We start from the raw sequence: 26,391 nt of genomic DNA, 5'->3' as shown, positions 1-26,391 counted from the left end.
TTGATTGATTGATTGATTGATTGATTGATTGATTGATTGATTGATTGATACACTCACCAAGCTTGTATATAGTTAGTTAGAATTTGTGTGTTTGGTTTTGCTTGGCTTACTTTATGAATAAACATATTTTTGGAATCATACCTGCTGTCTGTTTAATGTTGCATAAGGGTGAATGAATAGTCAACCTCTGCTGCGTCAAGAACTCTGAAATCCTTCAGGCTTTACCATTAAAATTGGTTATTGTTATTAATTTAATTATTAATCAAAATTCCAAATTGATAGTTTAGTGAACTTTTTGAGACTGATATCTTTAACTGGCGATCATGTTTTCCCTTTTCAGGAATGGTGCCCCACGAGGTGATTAATTGTAAATTAAGTCACATTATCTAACATAATTAATAATTATTATTAATAATGATTAATTATTTCAGATAGTCAATTTGATACTTTAATTTGAGATCTATTATGAAGTCAGGCCCGTGTTAAGGCTTAAGTCCCAACAAATGGTGCCGCCATGTAAAACATAGCATGCCTAGATCACAACAAATAGTATCCCCTCTTTTACAGTATCACCAGTAGATTCCTACATTTTTGGTGCCTCCATGTGACGCCCAATATTGTTCCCAACATTTATGGTGTTGCCTGGGTGAGGACTAATATTGTAGTTTACTACATTAATGGTGCCCCCTGGTGAGGCCTAATATTGTAGTTTACTACATCAGTCAGATGTTGAACCTGCTGCAGGGGTTTGATACTGATTCAGACAGCAGAGCGCCAGTGAGCTCCAGCACCGATGTTAGTGATCCACTGAGTCGCTGTTTCAGTTCATCCCACAGGAGCTCAGTAGAGTTCACTGTAGCTATAGAAATGAACAGAAGTACCTGGATGTCGTCCAGGCTGGGTCTCAGGACGATGTTGGGGATGGCCAGCTGGATGGAGGCTCTAAAGAGAGGAGGAGGAGCTGACTGGCTGCTGCTGGAAAAGGAAGAGGATGGCTGGTATTTGTGGACATGAAGTCTCTTCCTCAGGACGTCCAGAGAGGATTTGGTGGCTGGGAGGAAAAAGAGAAATCAGTGTGGGGTGAACAGACCGTCAGAGGTCCCAGTTAAACAAGATACAAGGAAACACCGTCCAGTAAAATGCTGGGCAATCAGCCCAGTAAATATTCTCTTCTTACAGTTTAGATTACTGGTAAACATTTCCCATTTGATTTAAAGTAGCACTGTAATTTTTTCCTGCCTCCAGGGGCTCTTTGTTCTCAGTTCATTTTAGTTTGCTATGAGAATCAACACTCAGAGACATTAACGTCCTCAGTGTGACTCATTTAATCGTGTTAAAATTGTGGAGTGGTCTGTGTGGCTTAAACTTATAAAAACAACAGAATGTTCCATTAAATTTCTCAGAGGAAATTTTAATTAATGAAAAAAAAAAGAATCATTTACCTGTTCTAAACACAGGAGAAAAGAAGAGAAGGAAGAGATGAAAAATGGAGAGGAAGTGAGTCAAACTGTTGAAAGACAAGATAAAAGACGGGTTAGATGCATGCCCGTAAAGTATAGGGTTAGCTGCGGGGGGGCCTCACGTGTTTCCGTTACGGCACTGGTTAGATGGAAAGAGGGAAGGAGGGAGAAGAAGGAGACATGGAAGGAAAGATGACTGACCTTTGACCAGGGCTTCAGTGTTGCGATGACAGAGCTGACCAATCAGGTTGTAGAAACGACAGGGAAGACAAGACTGACAGCGAGTCTTCTGTTTGGAGTCTGGATGGAGACACTGGAAAGATCCCTGAGGAGGAGGAGAAGGAGGAGAGGAAATGTGAGAAGAGGAAAGGTGAGGAGAGGTTTGGTTTTCAAGGCCCTTTATTACATCATTTCAGCAATGACTGAAAACCATTAAGTCCAAACCATCAAGAAAAAAAAATTAAAACAAAACAAACAAACAACAAAAACAGACAAAAACTGCTCCTGAATTAACAGTCTGCCAGACACAGTAAATGTTACACAACTACTCAGAAATTATACACCAGCTCTCCATCCACTGTCACAGAGCACAGGACACCCCCAATAGTCCATCTTTCTTTAAAGTCCTGTAAATTGTCCACAGATTGACAGTAACAATAATCCACTCTGAGCCAGGATTTCAAGAGTCTTTCTAAGACCGGCATCGGGTCCACACTGTCGGCACCCTGAGTCCAGTTCCTGCCAGTCAGCCAGATAGCCAACTTGGCAGTAACTCAGCAGAAAGTTTATCAATGTGTGTACTTTTTTGTTTTAAGCACTGTATTTTGGACCAAAAATGAACAGTGGAAAAGAAAAGGCCTCCTGCAGACCATGCAACCAACTCCTCAAAAGGTCAAAGAGCTGTGACAGCCGAGGACACTCAACAAACAAATGAAAAAGAGTCTCAGTGTACAAACAGAAATTACACCCCTCCCCTAGCTCCGGATCAAGGTGTGCTCTTGTATCTGTTCGTAGCTATTGCCCCATGTACGACCCTCCACTGGAGGTCAGCTGTACGCTTCTCCAAGGGGATCTTGTACAGGGACCGCCAGCTGCCTTTGGGGAAATGTCTGGGCCAAAGAACTCAGCCCACCTTGACTCCTTCAGCCCTGCCACAGAGTGCAGGTTCAGAACCTTAACGCAGACTTCATAGACTGCCTTTTTTCCACCACCTCAAAGCTGTTTAGACGAGGGGTTTGTAAGGAAAGCAGCTGACCCCCCCTCTTGCTTCTCACCCACAGTCTGGGTGATGGAGAGAGAGGGGAAACTGTACTCACACTCATCATCCCATTGGTCAGACAGAGCATGGTTTTCTGCAAACACTCTCAGTGGCTGTGGCAGAGCCGCACAGACTTCCTCCACCACTCTGTTGATGAGCCTGACAGAGCTGATGTTGCTCTTTTCCATCAGGGCTTCCATGGCTGTGGCCGTCATCTTCATAAGGTGACCCAGTTTGGTGCAGCCAGCTACACGAAGACTGCCTCTCAGGCTGGCAGACTGCAGTGTACGGGCTTTAATAAAGGTGTTGTAGAACAATGGCTCTTCAAAAAGCCACATGCCTGGAGGCGCATTTGTGTCCCGTACAGTCTTGAAAATCTGCCAAGCCTGCAATACAGAGCTGTAGAATGGTGTTGCACCTGTAAAGTCCACAGCTTCTGGTTCTAGGAGGAAAAGCTGCTTGTCGTAGCCCAACCACCCTGTTCTCCTCAGCAACAGGCGAGCTGTATCACACCAGCTGGGGCCACAGTTGTACAGCAGTCTCTGAGCAGTTCTCAGTCTGAAGGAGGCAACTTTGGACTGAATGTCATTCAGTCCCTGTCCCCCTTCAGCCACAGGCAGGTGAAGGACAGCTGATCGGATCCAGTGTTTGCCCAACCAGAAGTAGTTGAGGATGTCCTTCTGGATGTCCTCTATCAGACCCCTTGGAGGTGTCAGAGCGACAAGTCTGTGCCACAGAGTCGGGGTGACCAAGTTATTAGCGACCAGAACTTTTCCCCTATACGACAGCTGAGGTAGCAACCATTTCCACTTAGACAACTAAGCACACATTTTCTCCTTCACTCCCTCCCAGTTGTTTCTTTGGAACCCTTCAGAGCCCAGAAACACCCCCAAAACTTTTAGTCCCTCTTTTCCCCACCTAAGTCCTCCAGGCAGACTGGGCACTGCCTGATCCCTCCACTGTCCCACAAGCAAGGCTTCGCTCTTAGCCCAGTTCACTCTTGCAGTGAGGCCTTGACATAGGCACAAAGGGTGTCCTGCAGACATTTAACATCCTCCTGGCTGCTTACACATACATTAACATCATCTGCATAAGCAGATACAGTGGGTAGACCACGAGGTACACTTAAGGTTCCAGGGAAAGACAGACCAATGAGGCGCTCTCTCAGCCTGCACAGCAAGGGATCAATGGCTAGGCTATACAGTTGCCCTGAGACAGGGCAACCCTGTCTTATGCCTCGCTGTACAGGAATTGGCTGACTCAGCCCCGCCCCCATCATCATACACTGTGCACCACTATACAGCAAACTAACCCAAGACAAAAACACATCACCAAACGCAAAACCTCTAAGTGCAGCAAACAGAAATGAGTGATCCACCTTGTCAAAAGCCTTCTCTTGATCCAGTGACACAATCCCAACATTGACATTATAAAATCTACATAAATCAAGTACATCCCTGATAAGAAAAATATTGTCCATGGTTGAGGGCAGGGGAGAGCCGAGCCGACAGAGCCGAGCCGAGCCGAGCCGAGCCGAGCCGAGGAGAGGAGAGGAGAGGAGAGGAGAGGAGAGGAGAGGAGAAGGGAGGAGAGGAGACAAGGAGAGGAGAAAAGAAGAAGAATGTCTCATAATGAATGACACATTTCAAATGTGTGTGTGTGTGTGTTACCTCTAGATTAACAGCCTCTGTTGTCTTCATCCTCCTCTTCAGCTCCTCAATCAGCTCAAACACATATCTCTCTACCTGCTGACTCTGCCTGTACACACACACACACACACGGTTACTTGCTGTAATCAGTCCTCCACTGATTGGACTCACAATTGATAGATTAAAATGCAACAAAACCACAGATATGGTCTTTTTCATTCTACACATTCTTCTTTGTCAAAACCTGGCACCTACATTACCCATCATGCAACTCCACTGCTCACAATTAAGTTGGTATTCATGCTAGCAGCAGCTAATGTAGTCTGTAGCCTGCAGCAGAGATGAGCAGTTACAGAGGTGACAACACCACATCCTGACCATCTGACACATGTTTAGACCCCGCTGGTGTGCCAGTAGTATGAGAAGTATCAGTAGTGTGAATAATGTTTTCATCAGTATTACCAGTTCAGAGTGGCAGCAGCAGCCTGGACTGAGCTGTCTGTCTGCAGCAGTAGGTCCTGAGGTGAGACAGGTGAGTCTTCAGGCAGGACCAGCAGATAGCAGGACGACATGGCCTGAAGCAGCCGACCGATGCGACATTCCAGCAGGTCTGTGGCCACTTTATTTACCTGATCCAGATCTTTCAGAGCCTGATACACACTGTTTATGACTGAGCAGGACACAGAGTGGAATTGCATCATTACTGGGTATCTTTGCACTTTGGTGTTGTTCATATTTTTAAATGGGTTTCTTAACATCATAAAACATCAAATATATTTCTCTGCATCCATCAAACCATCTGTTCATCTGTTCCTGCTTACATGAGTCAGTGTTGAGGGAGGTCCAGGACAGTGCAGTGAGTCCAGGAGAGAGAGCCGCCTCCACTCGGCCGATGAAGGGCTGCATCAGAGGGAAGAGGAAAGATGGGATCCTGGCAACCACCAAGCCGTAGTCCTGAAGCAGCTCCAGCAGTCTGGACCAGCAGAGCAGAGTCTCAGTTAAAGATAAAACAAGTTTAACAAGGTCAGGACAAATCCAGCCAAGTCAAAGTAAGTAAAGGTGAGAGGGGTCAAGTCAAAGAAGCATGGGTCAAATCATGTCAAGGCAAAATGTTTCAGTATCCATGTTTCCATTCAACTGCCAAGCAAATTTTAAGCAAACTTCTAAAATGTTTGCAAAAAAGAAACTTGAATTAAGGGTATTTCCATCAACTGGTTTGGAGTGAATGAACTTGGCTACAGTGTTTGCTGCTGCCTCTCCAGCAGTGGGAGAAATGTGAGTAATAAGCAGCGGAGAGAGGTGATCATCATCTGTGGACTGCGTTGCCATGGACCATCGTGCACACTTGAAGACAAGGACAAACTGGGGGGAGCATCCTGTTCTGCCGAACCTGTTGTGCACAAGACGCAGAGCCAATGACAGACTACTGAAATAACAGAAGGGACAGTGGTGCGAGGAAGCACGTCAGCCAGGGCGTAAAATTAACACCCGCCAAGCACCAATGGTGGGTAAAAAATGAGTTTGGCGTGTAAAATCGCCAGTGGCCAATGGAAAATTTTGAATTGCGTGTGGCTTTTTTATGTGCTTCGACCATTTCTGCCAGCTGTGTCAGACTGTTTTGACCCTCGCGGCTTATTGTACGTGTGCCGGGAATGCATGATGTAAGCTACCGGAACTTCTGGCATTCTATGGTAACTTCTGAATTCCTGGTGTGAAGCCACTGCCAGAAAAGAGGAAAAACGAAGATGAACATGTTGGACTTGTACAAGAAGAACAGACAGTTAAACAGAATTCAAATGTCGCACAGCATTGAAAAATGCAAACTAGATGAGGCTGGCCAGCCGCGGTCATGGTTGACCTACGACCCCCACACCAACACAATGAGCTGCAGCCTTTGCCGCAAGCACGCCAAAGAAACACAGAGGCAAAATCCCTTTGTTTTAGGGGCATGGAACATGAAATTGTAAGGTATTAAAGACCACGAGAGGTCTAGATGCCACAGTGATTGCCTGAACGCCTCTCAACCTATGAACTCAACCCCTCTGGTCAGTGATGGTGACCCGACCCAACTAAAAGAAAAATGATGACCATGTTCAGGACCGTTCACGCCTTGGGAAAGAAGGGAAGGCTGATGGTGGACTTCGAGTGGCTCTGCGAGTAAGTGTTTTTACTCTTCAGTCACTATAAAATTCACCCTTTGCTAAGGCCCGCCCCCCTTAGTTACTGTTGCTAAGTCCGACAAACTTTGGGTTTTGGAGCTAGACTTGGCATAGCGCTCCCACTGTCGCTAACTGCACTCCCTGGAGAAATACTCTCAAATTTTTGGAAAAACAAAAAAGCGATTTCAGACAGAAGCAGACAGAAGGGTCTACAATATGCATTTGAAGGATATATTCAGGATGTCAGACTGACACAGCAACGGAATCAAGGTAACAAAATAAAGACTGAAGCTAAAGCCTACAGATCACAGAGTAAATGTGAACCACCACATCACTGCTGATCGCCACAGAAGACAATGGGTCTCATTCATGAAAAGCCTCCTCTACTAAAAACCTACTCCGGATTCAGGAACGCCGCGGGAAACTCAGATTTGATCGTAAACACGTGTGTATGATCATGAATGCCAATCCATCGCAAAGTGACAGCGCGCTCCCGGTAATCAGCAATTAGCATAAATCCCCGCCCATGAATAGCCAATGACCACCATATAAGGAGGTGTAGGTGCATCCTGTCGACCTGTCAGTCATGGCGCAAAGAAAGAAAGACAGAGAAAGAAAAAATAATTTTTCAGAAGCGGAGATCAAAATAATTTTGGGTGAAGTGGACTTAAGAAAAAACATTTTATTTTCTTCAGTTAGTAGTGGTGTGACAGGGACAGGCAAAGCGAAGGCCTGGAGGGAGGTAACAGATGCTGTTAATGTTGTCTCCGTAGTACAAAGAACCATGTCAGAGGTGAAGCGTAAATGGTTTGATATGAAACTGGAGGCAAAGAAACGCATAAGCACACACAAAAAAAATACAGCGGTCACCAAACAAACAGAAGATTCATTTGTGGGGTTTTGAATGAAGTGGGAACGGGAAACCAGAGATGTTTTGTGCGTAATGGATAAACTCTAAATCAGTGATGGCTGTCGGAATGTAGAGCTATTTAACATTTATTTTAACAAATGATACGGATAACATATAGCCTACAGCAGTTTGTATGCATCATCTTCAAATTATTTGAATCTTAATAGCCTAAAGCTCTGTTTAATACAATGTAAATTAAACATTTTTCAAATCAGATTTATTTATTCATATGATCAAAAAGCCACAAAAAAACCCCCCAAAAAAACAAACAACAAAAAAACCCCCGTGTTGTCTCAAATAATTCTTTCAGCTGGCACGTGCTCCTTCGTGGCTCAAATAATTCTTTCAGCTGGCACGTGCTCCTTCGTGGCTCCACCACCTGCTGCTCCTGCTGAACACAGGCACCGAGGCCGAACAGGCTGTGACTCCTGCTGAACACAGGCACCGAGGCCGAACAGGCTGTGATCCAGCTGTCGTTACAGATATTTTTATTATCATCATTCAACATGTAGAAAGAACGTGTAATCTATTGAGACGATTTACATAGATAATTCAAAATCATGAACCTAATCTGGATCTTAAACCTGCTAATTACCAACTAATTTAACTAAATGTGTTATATTTTTAATATTTTGTCATGTTTAGATTACGTGTTTCAAAGGCATCTGTGTATTGTGTACATAACAGAGCGCAATACGAGTTAAAATTGTAATTTCCAATAGTTACAAGCAATATTTATGTGCTTTACTAAATTTACACAAGCACTACGAGTGGTCAGGAGCAGGAGTAGATTTTGTTAGTAGCTACGAAAAGATCGGAGCTACTAAAATATTGATGAATGCGGACATGCACATAAATTTCCGTCTGCGAAGAGTTTACACACAAATTCCTTCTGCTCACGTTTCATGAATAAATTTCCGTCTGCGAAGAGTTTACACACAAATTCCTTCTGCTCACGTTTCATGAATGAGACCCAATGAATATAAAGGGAAACTTTGGTGATATTGAACCAGCTGTGTGGCATTGCAGTGTGTGCAGATGAACGCTGTTTGGCTTCAGCCCCCCGTGCTGCTGCCAGCACCCAGACTGGCAGCTGGACTGTCAGGGGGCTGTGAAAGAAGTCAAACAACATTCATCTGTGCACAATGCAATGACACACAGCTGGTTCAATATCAGCAAAGTTTCCCTGCTTCTCTTCACTGGTTCCTGTACAGCAGGGTCGGTCTTTTTTTTATTGTTATAATCATTAAAAAACAAAAGCAGCATGTACATTCAGTAGGCTATATCTTCACTAGCTAGCTAGCTAACCCTACACTTTTCAGGGTTTGATTTTGGTTTTGGAACAGGGAAGGAACGTATATCTTTTTCCAACATCTCCAGGTAACGAGTATCATTAATACACGACGTGCCCCAGGCACAACATTTAGCTCCAAATCCACAAAACCAGCCTGAAAATGAAGGAAATCTTAAATGACTGCATTAGAGTCAATGAAGCACAGCTGTGTTGTTGTCGGACCCTTGTCTGAGCTGGCCTGATGCTACGTTATGATTGGCCAGTCTACGTCCGGGGGCGGGACTTAGCGAAGGGTCAATTGGTGAGAACTGTTGAGTTTGAGTCAACCTTAACATCAATCACGCTTTTCATCGGCTGCTATCATGTTAGCTAGTGTTAATTACTGTTAATGTTACCCCTATGAACGCTAAGTTAATTTACTACTACTAAATTGGTAACATTACGTTAGTCTTCTAACATTGCCTGAACGACAGATATCGCAGATGTGTGTGTGTGTGTGTGTGTTTTTATATCATAGCCAGTAAGCTAAAATCAGTAACGTTACATACAGTAGTACACAGTAGCACACAGTAGCACACAGTAGTACTCCTGTGCTACTGTGTGCTACTCAGAGTTGGGTATAATGGGAGTACTTTGATTACTTTTTGCAATAACGAGTAACCTAACGCGTTAGTTTGCTGTTTGAGTAATCAAACACTTAAGTACATTTTCAAACAACACATCAGTTACTTCCGTTACTTCTAGAACGCTGGTCCTTCAGCTCCGAAAAAAGCAACAGCTGTCGTTTGGTTCTAATAACGTAGATAACGTTAAACCTGTCAGTCTGAAAGAAGCCACGGAGCTTGTGGCTCGCTACGTGGTCGGAGAAATGCTGCTGTTGTCTAAATAGGTGGAGTCTAAATAGGTGGAGTAGGACTCACTGATAGACATATTTCAGACTCAGGACTTGCATTATGCCTGGTACACGCTACACGCTGGTACTCACCAATTATCCCCGGTCGTCTTTCACGGCGTGTGTGATGTCATCGGGTTATTCTGTTTTTATTACTTTGACTATTATTTGAGTCACTGCCAGAACTGTGTGTGTTCATGTGCCAGCCGACATGTTGTTGTAGTCACCTAAAAGCGTCAGCAGATGGCAGGAGCTACATTTGAAGCGCCATACGTAAACTATCAAGCTACTGTATCTTCCACAGGAAGTTCTGACAAATGTTTCAGAATAAAAGCCTATTTAGAAAATGGAGGGATTCTCTCAGCCGAGGTTATAAGGGGCTTTTAATTTGAAACAAGTGTTGAGTTTGAAATGACGGTGCGATATGTTAACTTTACAAAGACAACGGAGCGGATAAAAAGTAAATATATAAACACACAGAGGGATTAATAAATAACGGACCGTCTATAATGTAGTTTGTTTCAAATGAAGCTGGGAGCCTCTGCAGTTGTGGTGAGTAAAAGCCCCGCCGCTATTTGTTAATGTTATTACTTTATGTCCGACCGTGAGGATGTACCATTGTTTGCTAGCTTGATGCTAATGACAGTAACGTTAACTTCACAAAGTGCCTCTGCTGTTTCACACCATCATTTGCCCCTTTTACTCTGTGTGGTAACATCCCTAGAGGAAATATTAAAAACGGGAGTAATGCAGTAAAGTAGCCTAACTGGTTACTTTTTTAAAAAGTAACGCAGTAACATACTTTGATTACTTTTAAAGTAACCCTTACCCAACACTGGTGCTACTGTATGTAACGTTAACGTTACTGACGTTAGCTTACTGGTTTGAAAAAAAAAAAAAAAATCTGCTTTGGTTGAATTTTGCATTTGAAAATGTATTTCAAGATTTATCTCATTATGTTTGACAGCAAAACCTTTATCCCAGCGCCCCAAATTTATCCAGTCTGTATACCTCTGCTTAAAGCTACCGGCTCACTCAATGTTGCAATTTTGTCTTCTTTAAGTGATGCTAAAGTTGGATTTTCATACTAAAATCATAAGGTAATTATTTTTAGTCAAACAAGGCATGATATTTTTATTTGGCTGGTTTGGCCAGTAAATTTTTGGAGGTCACTAGCCAATGGCAGATGAGGTAAAAGTTAATTTTACGCCCTGACATGAGCCCTTAGCTTGTTATAAATGCTTTAATATTTTTTTATTTTTTGAATTTTTTTTAGTTGAAATTTGGGTTTTGAGCTAAGCTCTAGCCCAAAACTGTTGCCATGGTTCGGTCAGGCTTGGAAAGAAATGTGTTTCATGAAGGGTCGTGCCTGATTTTTTTGGCATGATCAAAGCTTTACATCTAACTCATCTTCGAGGAAAAACAATTGAGAGGTCTTTAAGAATTAGTTTTAACTGAGCAAATCTTGATTATTCTTTCATGTCAGATATTGTTGGCCATGTTAATGCTGTTAGGATACAAAGACAAATGACATTATGATTGGTATATTCAGGAAGACACCGACAGCGGAATCAGCTGATCAGTCATGTGACTTAGTGGTTTGCTATGTCAGAACTTTTTTGGCAAAGGTGTTTCCATGTCATATTTATCACCTCAACTCTTTTTCAACAAAGGCAAAAACTGCCTTGAGCTAGTGTCACAACTAGTACAACAAACACGAAAACACGGCTACTGTCAAGTTATAACATTCAGTAAAATCAAGTTCCACCAAAAAAAGTAAAGTCAACTTAACAAAAGTAATGTTACATTTGACAAGTCAAATTACAAAAACAAGAAAACCCACACAAAGCAATTAAAGTTAAGTTCAAGTAAAAATTAAACACACACACACAAACATACAAAACACTGACAATTAGGGCACCTGCATAAACCACAACAAGCACTGCTTTGTGTATTTTACAGAGAAATTAAACAGTAAGACGTCTAATTTGTTTTCTAATGATTGCATCGTGTCTTCTTTTTTCACTCTGTAACTTGATGGTCTGATTCTCTGAACGTCTATGCAACTCTTTTGCTTCATCAAACAAAACAAGAGCCGTTGGTAGTGTAGTGGATAGTGCCAGCACCCCATGTACAGAGGCGATGCCTCGCTGCAGCGGTCCCAGGTTTGACTCCGGCTTGCAACCCTTTGCTGCATGTCAATTGCTCTCTCTCTCTCACCCCATTGCAATCTGTCCTGTCCATTAAAAGGCAAAAAGCCCCAAAAAATAATCTTAAAATCAAACAAAACAAGGCAAGCCACAGTAAACAGCCAACAGTTTCTCTCACCGTTTGTACAGAGCTTTGACCTGTGCTTCTCTGGAGGTCATTTTTAGGACGACCTTTGGTACGGTCACCCCAAGTTTAGTCATCCACCGGGCTTCCTGCAGCACCTCCAACACCAGCGGGTCCAGGTTCACAAAAACCTCCTGGGAAAAGACAGGTCCTCAGATACTGTGCCTCTGTCCTGCCAGATGTTTGACATTATATCCAACAACAAAGTTACTGGTCCAAAACATGACCTATATTCAATTGAATATATTCCAAAGACAAGATATTTAATGTTCAAACTGATAAACTTAATTGTTTGTTTTTTTTGTTGTAAATAAACGGTCATTCTAAATTTGATGCCTGCAACATGATATAATAAAAGTTGGGAGAGGAGCATGTTTACCACTGTGTGACATCATCTTTTCTTTTAACAACACTCAGTAGTTATTTGGGAACTGAGGACACTAATTGTTGAAGTTTTGAAGGGTAAAATTTCTTCCCCTTTCTTGCTTGATAAACTACTTCAGTGTCTCAACAGTCCGGGGTCTCTGTTATTGTATTTTGTGCTTCATAATGCTCCACACATGTTCAGTGGGAGTCAGATCTGGACTGCAGGCAGGTCAGTCTAGTACCGGCACTCTTTTACTACGAAGCCACGTTGCTGGAACACAGGCAAAATATGTCTCATTTTCCTGCTGTAATAAGCTCAAGACATCATCTGAATGGCAGTCTGTTGCTACCCTGTTGTATGTACCTTTCAGCATTTATGGTGCCTTCACAGATGTGAAGTAACGCACATGACGCCATGGGAACTAACACACCTCCATACCATCACAGATGCTGTCTTTAAACTTTGAGCTGGTAACAATGCAGATGGTCCTTTTCCACTTTAGCCAGAAGACACAATGTCCATGATGGACTTGTCAGACCACAGTACACTTTTTTTACTTTGTGTCAATCCATCTAAGATGAGCTCGGGTCCAGAGAGGTCGGAGGTGTCCAGGGTTGGAATCAAACCCGTGAGTTGGAACTGAACCCACCCAGTAAGGCCAAAGCCCTTATGGGGCTCTACCAGGTGTGCTAATGCCCCTGCTTGGTAACTGCATTTGTAGATGCAGCGATGAACTGTGTTTACTGACAATGGTTTTCAAAAGTGTTCCTGAGCCCATGGAGTAATATCCTTTATACAGCCATGTTAACTTTTAACGCACTGCAGTCATAGGAGTCAAAGGTCACAGGCATTCAATGTTGGTTTTCTTTTGATGATATTATTGATTGTAGATCTACAATCACAACTGCAGGAATTTAGGAATCACCATAGATGGTGATTGTTGAGAAGTGTTCAACTGTTGGACTACTTGTTGACAGTTTTTCACAAAGTGGTGAACCTCATGCCGTCCTTGCTTGTGAGTGACTAAGCCTTTCGACGATGCCCCTGTCAGACCAAATCGTGATACTGACACAATCATTTGTTACCAATGAACCTGTTTACCTGTGAAATGTTCCGAACAGGTCTTTTGTTGCAGGCATCAAATTCAGAATGAACTTATGCTTAGATATGCAGACTTAGGAGCAGAAGCTGAGCAGCGAGGATGGAAAACTAGGATTTGTCCAGTGGAAGTGGGGTGTAGGGGATTCATAGCAAGATCAGCTGTCTCGCTCCTGGGGGAACTCGGAGTGCGGGGACAGAGTTTGAGGAAGACAGTGAAGGAAATGTCAGATGAAACAGGCAGAGCAAGCCAATGGATCTGGGTGAGAAGAAATAATGTCAGTTGGGGGCCAGCAGGGGGAACTACTAAGCAGAGTACATAACTCCTTGAGATCGGGTGGAGAGATCCACTTCTTCTCAGGAGGAAATCCTGAGTGGAGAGATCCACTTCTTCTCAGGAGGAAATCCTGAAATCAAGAGGAAGGTTATTTAAGTGTGGGAGTGGCCTACTTGAATCCCTTTTGTTTGAGACCATGCTGCAAGGTAAGTGTGTTTGCTGATCCTGTGAGTTACCTATCTCCTTTAACTTTAGCTTATATTGTAGTTATGCTATGTAGCGTGTGAGATAGAGTATGGTGAATGTGCTAGGATAGGTAGTATCAGCACTGTTTCTACCTGGAGCTCGCATGTACAGAACCTGGGTTTGGTTGAAGGTGGCAGTGCTGTTCGGGCTGAGAAAGCCATGTGTAAGTAAGGTAAAGGAGGTTGTTGGGTTGGTGCGGGGAGCAGTGAGACCTGGCATTAGGGGAATGTCTCTGGGACGCCAGAGATCACTGTCTAGCCTCCTGGAGGTGTCGTGGGACCAACTAGATGAAACACTGGTGAAAGGAGGTTCCCACCCGATGACCCCAAAGACATGTTAGTTATCACTGCTCATTGGTCTGTATAGTTAAGCCTTCCCATAATAGCTTATCATAGGGCTTAGGAGGTTTTTCATTGAGTGCTGATCCTTTCTCTAGAGCACAAACTTCTTGTGTTTATTTAAAAAAATGAAGTAAATGTTGTTTGCACCATGTAATGGCTATAGAATAATGACACCATCCGCGTTTACATTTGTTCCCTATAAGCCTTGCTTCCACTATGCAGTTCTGTCTGTCACCATGTACAATCTCCAAGTGTGTCAACCCTTGCACAACCAAAACAGGAGGAGGATAGTGCATTTGTTCTCCCCTGTAGCTATTGGTAGTTTTCCCCAGTTACCAAAGAGTCTCAATGTAAGTTGTGTGCAATTATTATCTCCAGTAGGGGTAATGGCAGTCAGCGGAACAACCAAAGTAACTGTGGTAAACAAAATGAAGTGTGTCCTGTGTTGTTGGTAGTCTCTAGGCTCTGATGAGAACAGAAAGTGACCCAGCTGCCTTTGGGACCGCAGCGCCAACCACTTTAAATTCCACATAAAAACCAGTTGACCTTAAATCCACACTTAACTAGTTGAATCTATCGTTACGTCGTCCAGCACCTTGCTGTTCTCATGTCGGACCAGCAGGGTGGCACTCAGGCAATGCGGCGCAGTCTCTGCAGCCTGACTCCATCCTTGCAGGTGCAGCACCTCATACTGCAGCAACACCACCGCCATCTTATTGTAGCTCTGGATCACTTTAGTCATCTCTGGTCCCTGGTAGAGAGACAGGCAGACGGGGTCACTGAGATCACACTGATCTGTGATACTGACATGATTGATGAGGTAAAATCAGAGGTCGTACCTTGAGGACGTCAAGCTTATTCTTCAGGATCAACATGGGAGCTTCAATCTTTCTGAAAAGTTGTCGGCACCACAGAATCCTACCTGTCACCTGAGACAGGTACAGAGAGAGGTCACACAGACAGACAGACAGACAGACAGACAGACAGACAGACAGGTGATGTCACTGTCTCTGGTTAGTCCAATAATTAGTTAGTGGATCAACTACTATTGATAAATTATTTTTTTTAAAAAGCTGTTCAAGCACCTTAAATGTAATAAATGTGATTTCATGTTTGTCTTTGGCATAGGTGACAATAAACTGAGTAGCTGTTGAATTTTTGACATTTGGCAACAAATCAACTTAGACTGAGGTTTTTGTGTAAGTTTTATATTTTTTTCAAACTTCATGGATATGCTATTTGACACCAAAAATAGTTTCTGTAAAATATTTTGCTGAATTTTGAGAATTTTTGCCACTGTTAATGTTTTCATTTTCATTCCTTAAAAAGCATTTTTTTGTCATTTTAAAAGCATTTCTTCAGACATTTAATGCACTGGCACCGGTGCATGGCTCCAAGCGGAACAATAATACTTTTTGTCCTCCCATTTTCTGTGCATACAAGAAGACACCATAGGCTCTACTATATTGAATCAAGCCGTGCAGCCAGATCGCAGTTAGGTGCGCCCTGCCAAGTACATTGGGAGCATTCCGAACATACCCTTGGTAATTCCTTAGATACCTGTTGCACACTTGAACATTAATTGAACATAGCTTTAGTTCAGGCAGGACACAATGTCAAGCTCAGCTCACATCCCAGCTACATCAGCTGATCTCAAACAGCCCAGTCAACTGACGGAGCAGCTGATTGATGGAGGAGAGTCAGCTGATAGATAACATGATTCCTCTCTATGCAACCAATTACAGTGATGCAAACAGGTGTATGGTCAAAAAAGAGAGAGCTTGTCAAAACGAAATTCTGAATATTAAAATTCACAAACACTAATTTGGAAGAATATTGTGTATTCCAAAACAGAACAAATCCATTGAGCCATCATGACCATCTTGCTAGAGGTCCTAATCTCTATACATTTCTTCATGCTCTTTACATTGAACAAAGTGGGGAAGATTGGCTTACAACAAATAACATGTCAGTTTCAAACTAAGAGCCATCTGAATATCCTGGGGCAAGTGCCCTTAAGTGTTGGATAATAGTTTTTACATTTTGACTGTATGATAAAAAAAGAAATTCTGAATATTAAAATACATTAACACTCAGTTTCCCTAACTCTGCAAATGAACAAATCTGAATGTTTCAGCAAAACTACCAAAACAGAGTGTAGTTCATCCTACCTCTTTCCACAATTTCTTTTATTATACCAGCTACAAGGTACTTGCTCACTCTGGAATTGATATAAAATACGGAATGTTTATGGAATGTTTGCATTGTTTGGCATGAAAATAGCCAGAGGCCACTGTATTAGTTGATCTGTCTATATATACAGTATGTGTGTGTATATATATACACATATATATATACATATACATACATACATACATATATATATATATATATATATATATATATATATACATACACACATATATATATATATAGAGAGAGAGAGAGAGAGAGAGAGAGAGAGAGAGAGAGAGTCTGATGATGGTTGCAAAAAGAAAATCCCCCCCAGTGTTAAACCCAAGGTGGCGCCATGACATGAAGCCATGATATTTGCTTGCTATGGGGCACAGACACAACAGTGTACAAGGGCAGAAGCAGATGTCTTATTTTTTACTACTGGCTCTTAAAAATAGAAAACAAGTGCAAAATGGGTGGTTTCGGGTCCCAGGTAGAAGCCAAAAGTAAATAAGCATGGACCTTTCCATATTACCTGTTAAAAATACAATATTTGATTGACGTTGTGCCAAATTTCAGGGACTCTAAAATCACCGTGATCAAAGATATGGCAAGTATTACGAGTCAAGGTTGCAATTTGTTGCCTTGAAAATGTGTGAAAAGCAATCTGCATGTGGGTATTTTGTGTGTAAAGTTACTTTTTCTAAAAATGTAGATATAGATGTCTAAAATCTAAAACGTAGATGTCTAAAATCTAAAATGTAGATTATAGAGGATACTTTTCACTACTTTCTTCTTCTAGTTTATAGAACAGTTCATCAAATTATGGGTAGAGTAATCAATAATGAAAGAGTCCGTCAGGCAGACAGGTTGTACCGGGGGCAGGTTGCGTCCAGTGGGCGGTTTGTCTCTCTGTCTCTGGTAGGTCTTCCTCAGCAGCTCCAGCTCTTTGCTGTAGCGCTGCAGCAGCATCAGGTAGTGCTGCTTCAGGTCCAGACGAGCCGTTGGACCGGACTCAAACACTCTCAGCAGCTCCAGCATCCGTTCCGTCTGAAACACACACCCTTGCTTCAAATGTTGGTCTGTTTCCCTTCAAACATCATATCTTCTATCACTAGTATTAAAGCTACTATGTGTAAAAAATGTATTAATAGTTATTTATTGTCAGTGGGTGAACAGATTGCAACTTAAAAACTGAGACCTTCCCCAATATTCTCAGTTGCCTCTGACTGAACTGATTTCTATGTAAAGGATGAATTTTCTGAGAAAATCATGTACACTATGGAGTGCCTTGCATCTCTTTAGCTCCACTATGGAACTCCCTAAAAACGTGGTATTTTACCTAGACAGACTGAGGTGTGCCTGATGCACGTTTCATCCGTTCTCAGTGGGTCGTCTTGTCACTTTTTGGATAAACTGGCAAAACTGTAACCGAAAAAGTTGTTTATTAATGTAATCTTTCCCTTAACCCCAAGACTAAACCTACAGGAGACCTCAGGCCTGACTGTAACTTCAAACAGAATTTACTTTTTTTTTTTTTTGTGACCATCAATTTACGGAGTCTTCTGTACTGCTGGCACAGCTGGACCGCCACTCGTCCTCCCTGCAGATATTGAAATGACTTTCCTGACTGCTGATGAATTCTCATATTGACCATCAAAACATTATACTGGAAAATATGAGTAAATAATACTAAAATATTCTGACATTTAAATGGACTAAATTATGTCCAACAACAAAAATCCACTCACATGGGGGTCTGTATTCTGATATCAGCGTGGTATATATTCCAAATGGACTTATTATTTGTACAAAAGTAACTTACCCTCAGTTATGAAAAACTCATGAATGTGCACTCACAGCACAAGCTGAGTGGAGCTGAGACAGTCATGGAGTGCCCATGAGAAAAAATGCACCTAAATGGTTTTCTGCCAAACTATCCATTTTAACCTCCAGCCATGACATTTTGTCCAAACCTTAACCAAGCCGTCTCTCTCTGTAAGAAAGACCTTTTGGAGAACTTCTCCCAACAGCTCACAGAGCTTGCTGAAGCCTGCACTGCTATGTCCTGCAAAACCAAACCCATTTGGGTAAAACCCAGTGTTTTTCGGGAGTCCCGCTACGCTACAGCACCAACAGTGTGAAATACAAGCTAACGTCTAATGGAGTCCACTAATGTCATCGAAACACCGGCACCCACCACAACACAGAGTCCACGTTAAGTACAGATAAAAAATAAAGTTTTATCCAGTAAAGCCTGTCTGGCCAAACGGGAATGTGACTGACATCGAGGGAAAACCAGTGTCAAGGTTGGCAGGGTGAGGGTGGTGGAGGACACTGTTTCAGGGAAGCCCCTTTCTCATTGCACAATGGATGGATAAATGGAGAGAAAGGTTACAATTGGCATTCATTCCTGGGTCGAATGACTCTGCAGTAGTCACGGGGATTTATCGGCTCCATCTCCAATCAGCTGTGATGGAATAACACCTGGGTGAACTTGTTAATTTTAGCCCTTTTACTGGCGAGATGCAATGCGGTGCCAACATAAAACACCATCTGTCTCCATCTGGGCAGCCCTTGAACATCATTCCAAATTTAGTCTACACCAAGTTTGAGAGAGACTGAATAAGTAAACAGACATACTGTTTCTACTGTTTACTAACCTGTTTTCAGTCCTGTGGAGGAGGCCTATGAAATGTTACAGTGGTTATTTTTTTTTTATGTTAGTTACTTTTTCAGTCTCTCTCAAACTGGATCAATGGTCGAGCACTGCTTGGATGTGACAGACAGTATTTTGTGGCAGCCTGTCATTGCATCGTGCAGGCAAAGGGCATAAAATTAGGTGTCCATCCGGACATTATATTTTCATCACTGCTGATCAGAGCTGGAGCCAGTAAATACCTCATTTATCCAATGACTGAATGCTGATTGTAACCTTTCCCATTAAATACAAAAGCCAGATGGTAGTGGGTTTTTATACAGTGGGAACGGGGTAAGAGAGGGAGTGGACACGCTCAGAGCAGAGAAGAAATAAGCAGCAACAGGGTGCTGACTGCAGTTCACGTAACGGCCAACAGTGTCACTAATAACAAGGATTTTCAGAAAATTCCACGTAGTACCTTTGACTCTACACATGTTTAACAGTTTGAAGTTCATACAACAGTAGAATAAACGCTGAACTGGTTTCAGTTCCGATTATGTTGAACTCACAGTGAGAGACTGACGGAACCAGAAGTCCAGCAGAGACTGAAGAGACTGGAACAAACCCTGAACCTGGATCTGGAAGTCTGCATAATCACTGTCAAACTGACACACACACACACACACACACACACACACAAAGTAAAAAAGTTGGATCTTTTGCTGCAGCATCTTGCAGCCAGGCACTGTGTTGGCTAATCAAAGTGCACATTCCTGCTGGTTTAATTGCAACAAGAATGTCATACTTACACTATTTACTTTGTGACATTTTACGATGGAAGATAAAATAGTTGCTGCCATGCTGCAACTTTTCCAGACTTGTAAAAATCTATGAGTATTCGGCTGCTTTCACAAACTTAGGTCTGTTTGCGTGATTAGTAAGCTGTCAATTGAACCCTGGTGGATCAAACAACGAAACCCAGACCATTCGAAAAGCTGGGTCTCCGTCTGCTTCCAAACTGAATCTGGTGCAGTTTGTTTGTGGTATGAAAGAATTAATCCATCCAATGCAATAATAAATCCATCTGCTAATTGTGAAATCTGTCCACTTTAGAAGCATTAAGGTTTGGCTACAGAAACTTCTGTCAGTCACCAGAATTTGATTTCCTCACGTGGGTCCTGATGATGCAGGATGATAAACACTAAAACTGTCCAATCAACAAGTTACCTGTCAGTCGCCAAGTTTACCAAAACTAAAATGCAGCAACAGGGTTCAAAGCTAAGGTTTTTTTTTCACTTGCCCGGTCGGGCAAGTTGGTCACAGATCTACTTGCCCTAAGTCAGTTTTTACTTGCCCTATAAAAATTGTTTAATTTAAGCGGCTATCAAATAACAAAGACTGCAGTTATTTTTATGTTATGTAATCTTTATTCACACTGTATTTATTAATTAAAACAACATATGTCATGTATTGTAGCTTAATTCCTACACAAATATGACAGTGTCAGTGCTTAAAGTGAAAAATTTTCCTGAGTCCTCAGTCTGTTGATGGTTATTTACACACTGTCCATAACAATAACTTTGTCAGCTGACAAAGTGCACTGGGCCCGGGGTCAGGTTTGGTCAGGAAAATGCGGCCCGAGCCGCTCTAGCGTGCTCACCTGTGTGTGTGGCGGAACTCCGCCGTGCGCAATACAGAGAGCAGAGGAGAATTGTTGACGCGTGACCATGTAGAGACAGAAATGACACGATGGCATAACACCATAAATAGTATATTGTTGTTATTATATGAAGCGTCCGTCGTGCAAAATAATATGACTTTAGTTTATGAAGAGGTAAGACAGAGCCCTCTCCTCTCCTCTTATATGCTGTGCCACGCTGTGCTTCACTTGTGCCATGTAACCAATCAATGGGGGCTGTGGGCAGGACATTGTTAAGTGTGCCTGTGACTTCAGGCAGAAAGACCGCTGCATCAGCCGAAGGAGCGCGTTTTAAAATACATCTATTTTATCAATTAGTTATTAACTTTTACTATCTTCGCAACTTGCCCGATCGGTCAAGTGAGTTGTTAGTTTACATGCCCGACCTTGGGTTTTACTTGCCCTGGGCAATCGGGCAATCCTTATTGTTGAGCCCTGAGCAATGTATCACTTCACATCTGTTTTGTAAATAGATTGTTCATAAACGTGAACTCTTTCAGAATGTGAGCTACTTCTACGTCTTTGCACTAAAGAAAAGGGAAACATTTGGAGGTGTTATTTATAGGTTATTATGTAATGGTTTTACTGGATCAGCCCACTTGACATCAAACTGGGCTGTATGTGGCCCATGAACTAAAGTAAGTCTGACACCCCTGTTCTATACTGTATACTGTTCTGAAAAGCCTTTAAAATGCTTAAAAACACATCAACCTGTCACTGAAAAATCCTGCACTGTATTTTGTTGTCTCACCGGTATACTGAACAACACGCCTCCAGCAACTCAGACATGATTTTCTTTGAAAATTGAAGCATTTTGTAACTTTACCAGTGCAATAAGTGCAATTTGGTCCTTCTGTCTTGCAAAAAGAATCTATTAGTCTCTCTCTTGTATGGCATATTTATATAATGTAGCATTAATAGGATTGATATAATGTTACCTCCGGCTTGCGGTGGTCCAGGATGTCGTAGGTCTTGGATTTGGTCGTGGAGACGATGGTCTGGTAGCGAGCATAAATCTTCTCAGCGCCCTCCACCTGGAACACATGTGGTTGTCTTTTAATAAGGTTCAGCATCACTGTGAAGTTCGCTCACATGCAGCACTCGACAAACTCATTTCGACACTTAGCTTTTGTGGTTGCATCAACAAACCATCTGGAGACATCAACATACGTACTTGCTGATTGGAGCAGGAGACGAGTTGCTGCCCACTAAAGTTTTACATTGTCTGAACAAACTGTTAAATACAGCTTTTCAGTAGTTTTGTATGTTAAGATTTCTGCTCAGCAATTTATCAGCAGTAACCTAAAACAAAATTACTGCTCATACGTTTGAAAAGAAATGTTGAAACCTTTAAGTGTAGTTCTATAAAACTGGGTTTAGAAACAAAGACCACGCCTCGAACACATCCCATTTCTGCACAAAAGTATTTAACTACACATGATCCATTCTCTTCTCATCGACACATTTCTCACATGGACAGTGTGCTTTGTGTGTAACCACAGGTTTACCTCAATCTAAAAGTAAGACAAACACAAGCTTTAATTCAACTATATCAAATAATCAACTCACCATGGAAGCAGAAAGCAATTATTGTTTGGCAAACAATAATCTTAAATCTCAGGTTCCTTCTACCAATGCTCATTTAATATGTATTAAAGGAAATCTTTCATGTAGGCCTAACCATTGCTCATTTTAGTTGTACAAAAGGAAATCATTCAAGTGAACAACATACAAACAAATAAATAAACAATAACCCTATGTTTCTGCCCTGTTATTTAATTGTTCTTGTCATCCTTGCATTTGATGGCTTATTACATCCCCATGCACAAACATCCATCTATCTGACCATCTCTAGCCTCTCCTCACAGCTGTCCAATCAGTTCCTAGTCTGGGGCCGTTAGTGGCCGTTTTGGTAAGGAACCGGAACCAGAGCGAGTGAGACAGGATCCGGAATTCGATGGATGCGCCTTTCCGTCAAAATAAAAGCACCAAGCTAATAGAAATGCGGTGAAACTTTAATTTAAAGAATATAATTTACAAGAAAAGCCCCAGGCTATTAAGTTAATCGATTTTCTTATACCCCTCATCACCCCAAATCGATGGTGTGCCAGAAGAAGTTTTACTTTGGTGAACACTTTTACTTTGGTGAATTTGGTGAATTCCGCATCCGCTCTCTAGACCGAAACCAGAATCCAGACAAAATTCAGAGTGAATAGAAGAGCCTGGTGACGCGAGGCTAATCAGTTCCACAGCTGGAAAACTTTCCTCATCCTAAGCACACCCTCTGCCTATCCTATTAGCCAGTGTCAGCTTTTCTCCTTAAAACATCACGTCCATTTGCAGTTTCACCACTCATTGTATTCATAGAAAATAAATAAATAAATAAAATTCTTTCTGTCCAAAATTACTTATATGGAACCAGCTTTCCATTAATCTGGCCACTGTCAGTTGTGAACCGCTACCCACATTCCCACGTTAACACTTGCAAAAAGGTTCCCGCTCTTACGGCAAATGCCTGCCACCAACTTCTGACCTTCTTAGTCCGGCATCCGTTCTCATTCGACCCTTCTGTAGCATCCATGTTCCTGCAGATTTTTTGGCTTCCTGCAGTGCTCCAAATTCACCCCAACATATCTACCACACTCCTCTTTGTCCCATTTTTTCTAACCCAATTTCATACTTCCGACTCTCTCTCATTCTTATGCTGTGTTCATTTTGTACTCGGAGGTCGGAAGCTGGAAGTGGGAATGACGTCACCTCCGAGTTGACAACAGTTTTTGCATTCTAGTTGACAACGGTGGACAAGTCAGAAAAAAAAACATGGACGTTACCGTTTTACCGTTGGGCTAGCCGTAGCCACTGTTAGCAATATCAGTTGATAACAACGCTCTACATGGCATTTTGCACATGCAGAGAGCATTTAATGTTGGCCTGTTCAGCTGCATTGTATGGGGATTTGATATACCTGGCTGACATGCGGATAATTCCGTCCCACACAGCTGGCATGGCTCGGCTCAGGGTCGACTGGCACAGTCCCGATCGGTCGGTCAGCTCCTTCTGGAATGCCCCTGTTGCTAGGAACCCCAGTGTGGTTAGCGCCTGTATGGATACAGGCAGCGCATGGCTCCTCGCCGTGTCGCGCTCCAAGGCTGGCCGCAGCTCTGCTCGCAGTTCCAGGAGGATTGCCCTCGGGAACCTAAAGCGGCTGATGAGCCAGTTGTCATCATGTGCCAGTAAATGATTGAACACACGCTCTCTTCGTATTGCACCATTTACAATGTCTTAATACTGCTAAAGCAGCCATTGTTGTTAACGGTATTTTCTGCACCACTTTGCGCATGCTTTTATATCCACTCATCTAACTGCAGACACGTGAGTGTGTTAATTGTTCATCAGTGTTAATTGTTGATGTGTCTCTGATGTGCACATCACTCTGAGGACTAATTGTTTTCACATTTATTTATTATAACAGTTTCCCAGCATCACCTCTAAGTGTCACCAAAGGATCAACAGCTGTAGAAACGTGCGTATGCCAGCCATGAAGTTGGCGTGAGGCACCGCACATTTCCACGGTCATTTCACTGCGGTGCCTCACGCCAACTTCAACAATGAACAATTAACACACTCACGTGTTTGCAGTTAGATGAGTGGATATAAAAGCATGTGCAAAGTGGTGCCAAAAATACCGTTAACAACGTTTTAGCAGTATTTGCCGCATTGGTTCCCGAGGGCAATCCTCCTGGAACTGTGCGCAGAGCTGCGGCCGACCTTGGAGCGTGATACAGCGAGGAGCCATGGGCTGCCTGTATCCATACAGGTGCTGACCACACCGGGACTCCTAGCAACAGGGGCATTCCGGAGGGAGCTGGCCGACCGATCGGGACTGTGCCAGTTGACCCTGAGCCGAGTCATGCCAGCTGTGTGGGACGGAATTATCCACGTCAGCCAGGTATATCAAATCCCCATACAATGCAGCTGAACAGGCCAACATTAAAGCGCAATTTGCAGCGAGAGCCGGTTTTCCTANCTGTAAATCCAGTTCACATAATTAATTGTCTGCTTTCAACTGACCCCAGGCAACTCTCTGTTCAAACGGCTGAGCTCCTCCTCTCCTGTCCCCCCGCCTGTTTTGGCCACACTTTGGCGGTGGGCAGCCGTCCTCCGCTTCACGTTCACCTTAATGTCGAACCACTTCTTTTTTAATTCTGCGTGTGTACGCTTTTGTGACCCCACAGCATTGACAGCCTCACACACACTCTCCCACTCACTCCTCTTGCGTTTTGTATTGATGCCGGAGGACTGTGTGCCAAAAAGTACATTTTTGCGCGCCTCCACTTAAATGAGTAGCGTTTCCAATTCGCATTCTGTGAAGATTTTCTTTTTTTCCCGTCTTATTAATTCTTTTGTTTTAGTTTTCTGATCATGCAGAGAGGGGAATCTCAGGTGCATGGCCCATTTAAATACGATTTGCATATTTAAATGGAGGAGTGGACAGGGAGGGGCCGGGTTCTCCAACATGTGCGCTCAATTCCACGTTGATTGAGATGTACAAAGGAAATGTGCTTGGATTCATGTGTACGCACAGATTCATACATATGGATATTTTTGTGTGTACGAAGTTTTCTGGATTCAAGCTTACGCCATGTTTCAGTAGGAAATCCACGCAAGTCTTTGTACATGAGGCCCCAGGTGTGTATTTGAGATAGGCCTTCATTTGTCAAAATGTGTTATCACACCTGGCTAGTGAAAGGGACTGGGCGTTTAATTGGAACTAGGCTGTGCATAGTATTCACACTTACCCAGGGTTTCTGCAGGTATCAGCAAATCTAATTTAATGCTTTTTAATGCCGTTTTTAATGCCACTTTAAACAAATTTAATGCCCATGTCCAACTGCAGATACAGTTATATATATATATATATATATACATATATAAATATCTAAATTTACATTAACTGTCACTCTATAGTTCCAAGATGGCTGCCGAGGTGCAGACACACAGTTTGGCAGGTCCTGTGTGTTTGCTGAAAAAGTCATCCAAAGAGCGAAAAAGACCTTGGATTGTGCTATTAACGTCTTGCTCTGTTGTGTGGATAACTCTCTATCTTATGCTGAGTTCAACATGTCCAAGAAAAAGGGACAATCAAACCCTGTATCCAGCCAGATGGAGTCAGCACATGCTGTTCAAAGAGTAACTNGTCTTGCTCTGTTGTGTGGATAACTCTCTATCTTATGCTGAGTTCAACATGTCCAAGAAAAAGGGACAATCAAACCCTGTATCCAGCCAGATGGAGTCAGCACATGCTGTTCACAAGAGTACTGGACTATGGCCATGCCAGGCCACCCCCAGGTGAACAGGAACAGGCTGTCACAGGTAGACCACTCCTGGGTGTTTTTAATCTTTTGCTGATACTTCTCGTGGCTGGTGATGTTGAACTAAATCCTGGGCCTCAATCTTTAACTGGATTAGCCCCACGGCTAGCTGGACCACCTCCAGTGCTAGCTGGGCCTCTACCTCTGCTAGTGGGGCTAACACCACTGCCAGCTAGGCCTCCACTTCTACTAGCTGGGCTAACACTACTGCCAGCTTGG

General features: G+C 42.7%; 1 protein-coding gene across 1 annotated transcript in view; it reads right to left on the bottom strand.

Moving 5' to 3' along the window:
- Nucleotides 1-26,391, bottom strand: part of dnah5l (dynein, axonemal, heavy chain 5 like) — a 208,353-nt gene that overhangs the window by 155,049 nt on the left and 26,913 nt on the right. The window contains exons 16-27 of the mRNA XM_050056535.1: nucleotides 21,739-21,834; nucleotides 19,671-19,766; nucleotides 17,337-17,510; nucleotides 15,125-15,214; nucleotides 14,881-15,036; nucleotides 11,951-12,090; nucleotides 5,189-5,340; nucleotides 4,830-5,037; nucleotides 4,389-4,476; nucleotides 4,005-4,013; nucleotides 1,662-1,773; nucleotides 882-1,051 (exon numbers count right to left, since the gene is read on the bottom strand). Coding sequence (XP_049912492.1) covers nucleotides 882-1,051; nucleotides 1,662-1,773; nucleotides 4,005-4,013; nucleotides 4,389-4,476; nucleotides 4,830-5,037; nucleotides 5,189-5,340; nucleotides 11,951-12,090; nucleotides 14,881-15,036; nucleotides 15,125-15,214; nucleotides 17,337-17,510; nucleotides 19,671-19,766; nucleotides 21,739-21,834 — 1,491 coding nt within the window. The remainder of the gene's footprint in view (nucleotides 1-881; nucleotides 1,052-1,661; nucleotides 1,774-4,004; nucleotides 4,014-4,388; nucleotides 4,477-4,829; nucleotides 5,038-5,188; nucleotides 5,341-11,950; nucleotides 12,091-14,880; nucleotides 15,037-15,124; nucleotides 15,215-17,336; nucleotides 17,511-19,670; nucleotides 19,767-21,738; nucleotides 21,835-26,391) is intronic.

The sequence above is a fragment of the Epinephelus moara genome, chromosome 11 (genome assembly GCF_006386435.1).
Source record: "Epinephelus moara isolate mb chromosome 11, YSFRI_EMoa_1.0, whole genome shotgun sequence".
Lineage (NCBI taxonomy): Eukaryota > Metazoa > Chordata > Actinopteri > Perciformes > Serranidae > Epinephelus > Epinephelus moara.
The sequence above is the reverse complement of the archived record's forward strand: the minus strand, read 5'-3'. Positions and strand labels throughout refer to the sequence as shown.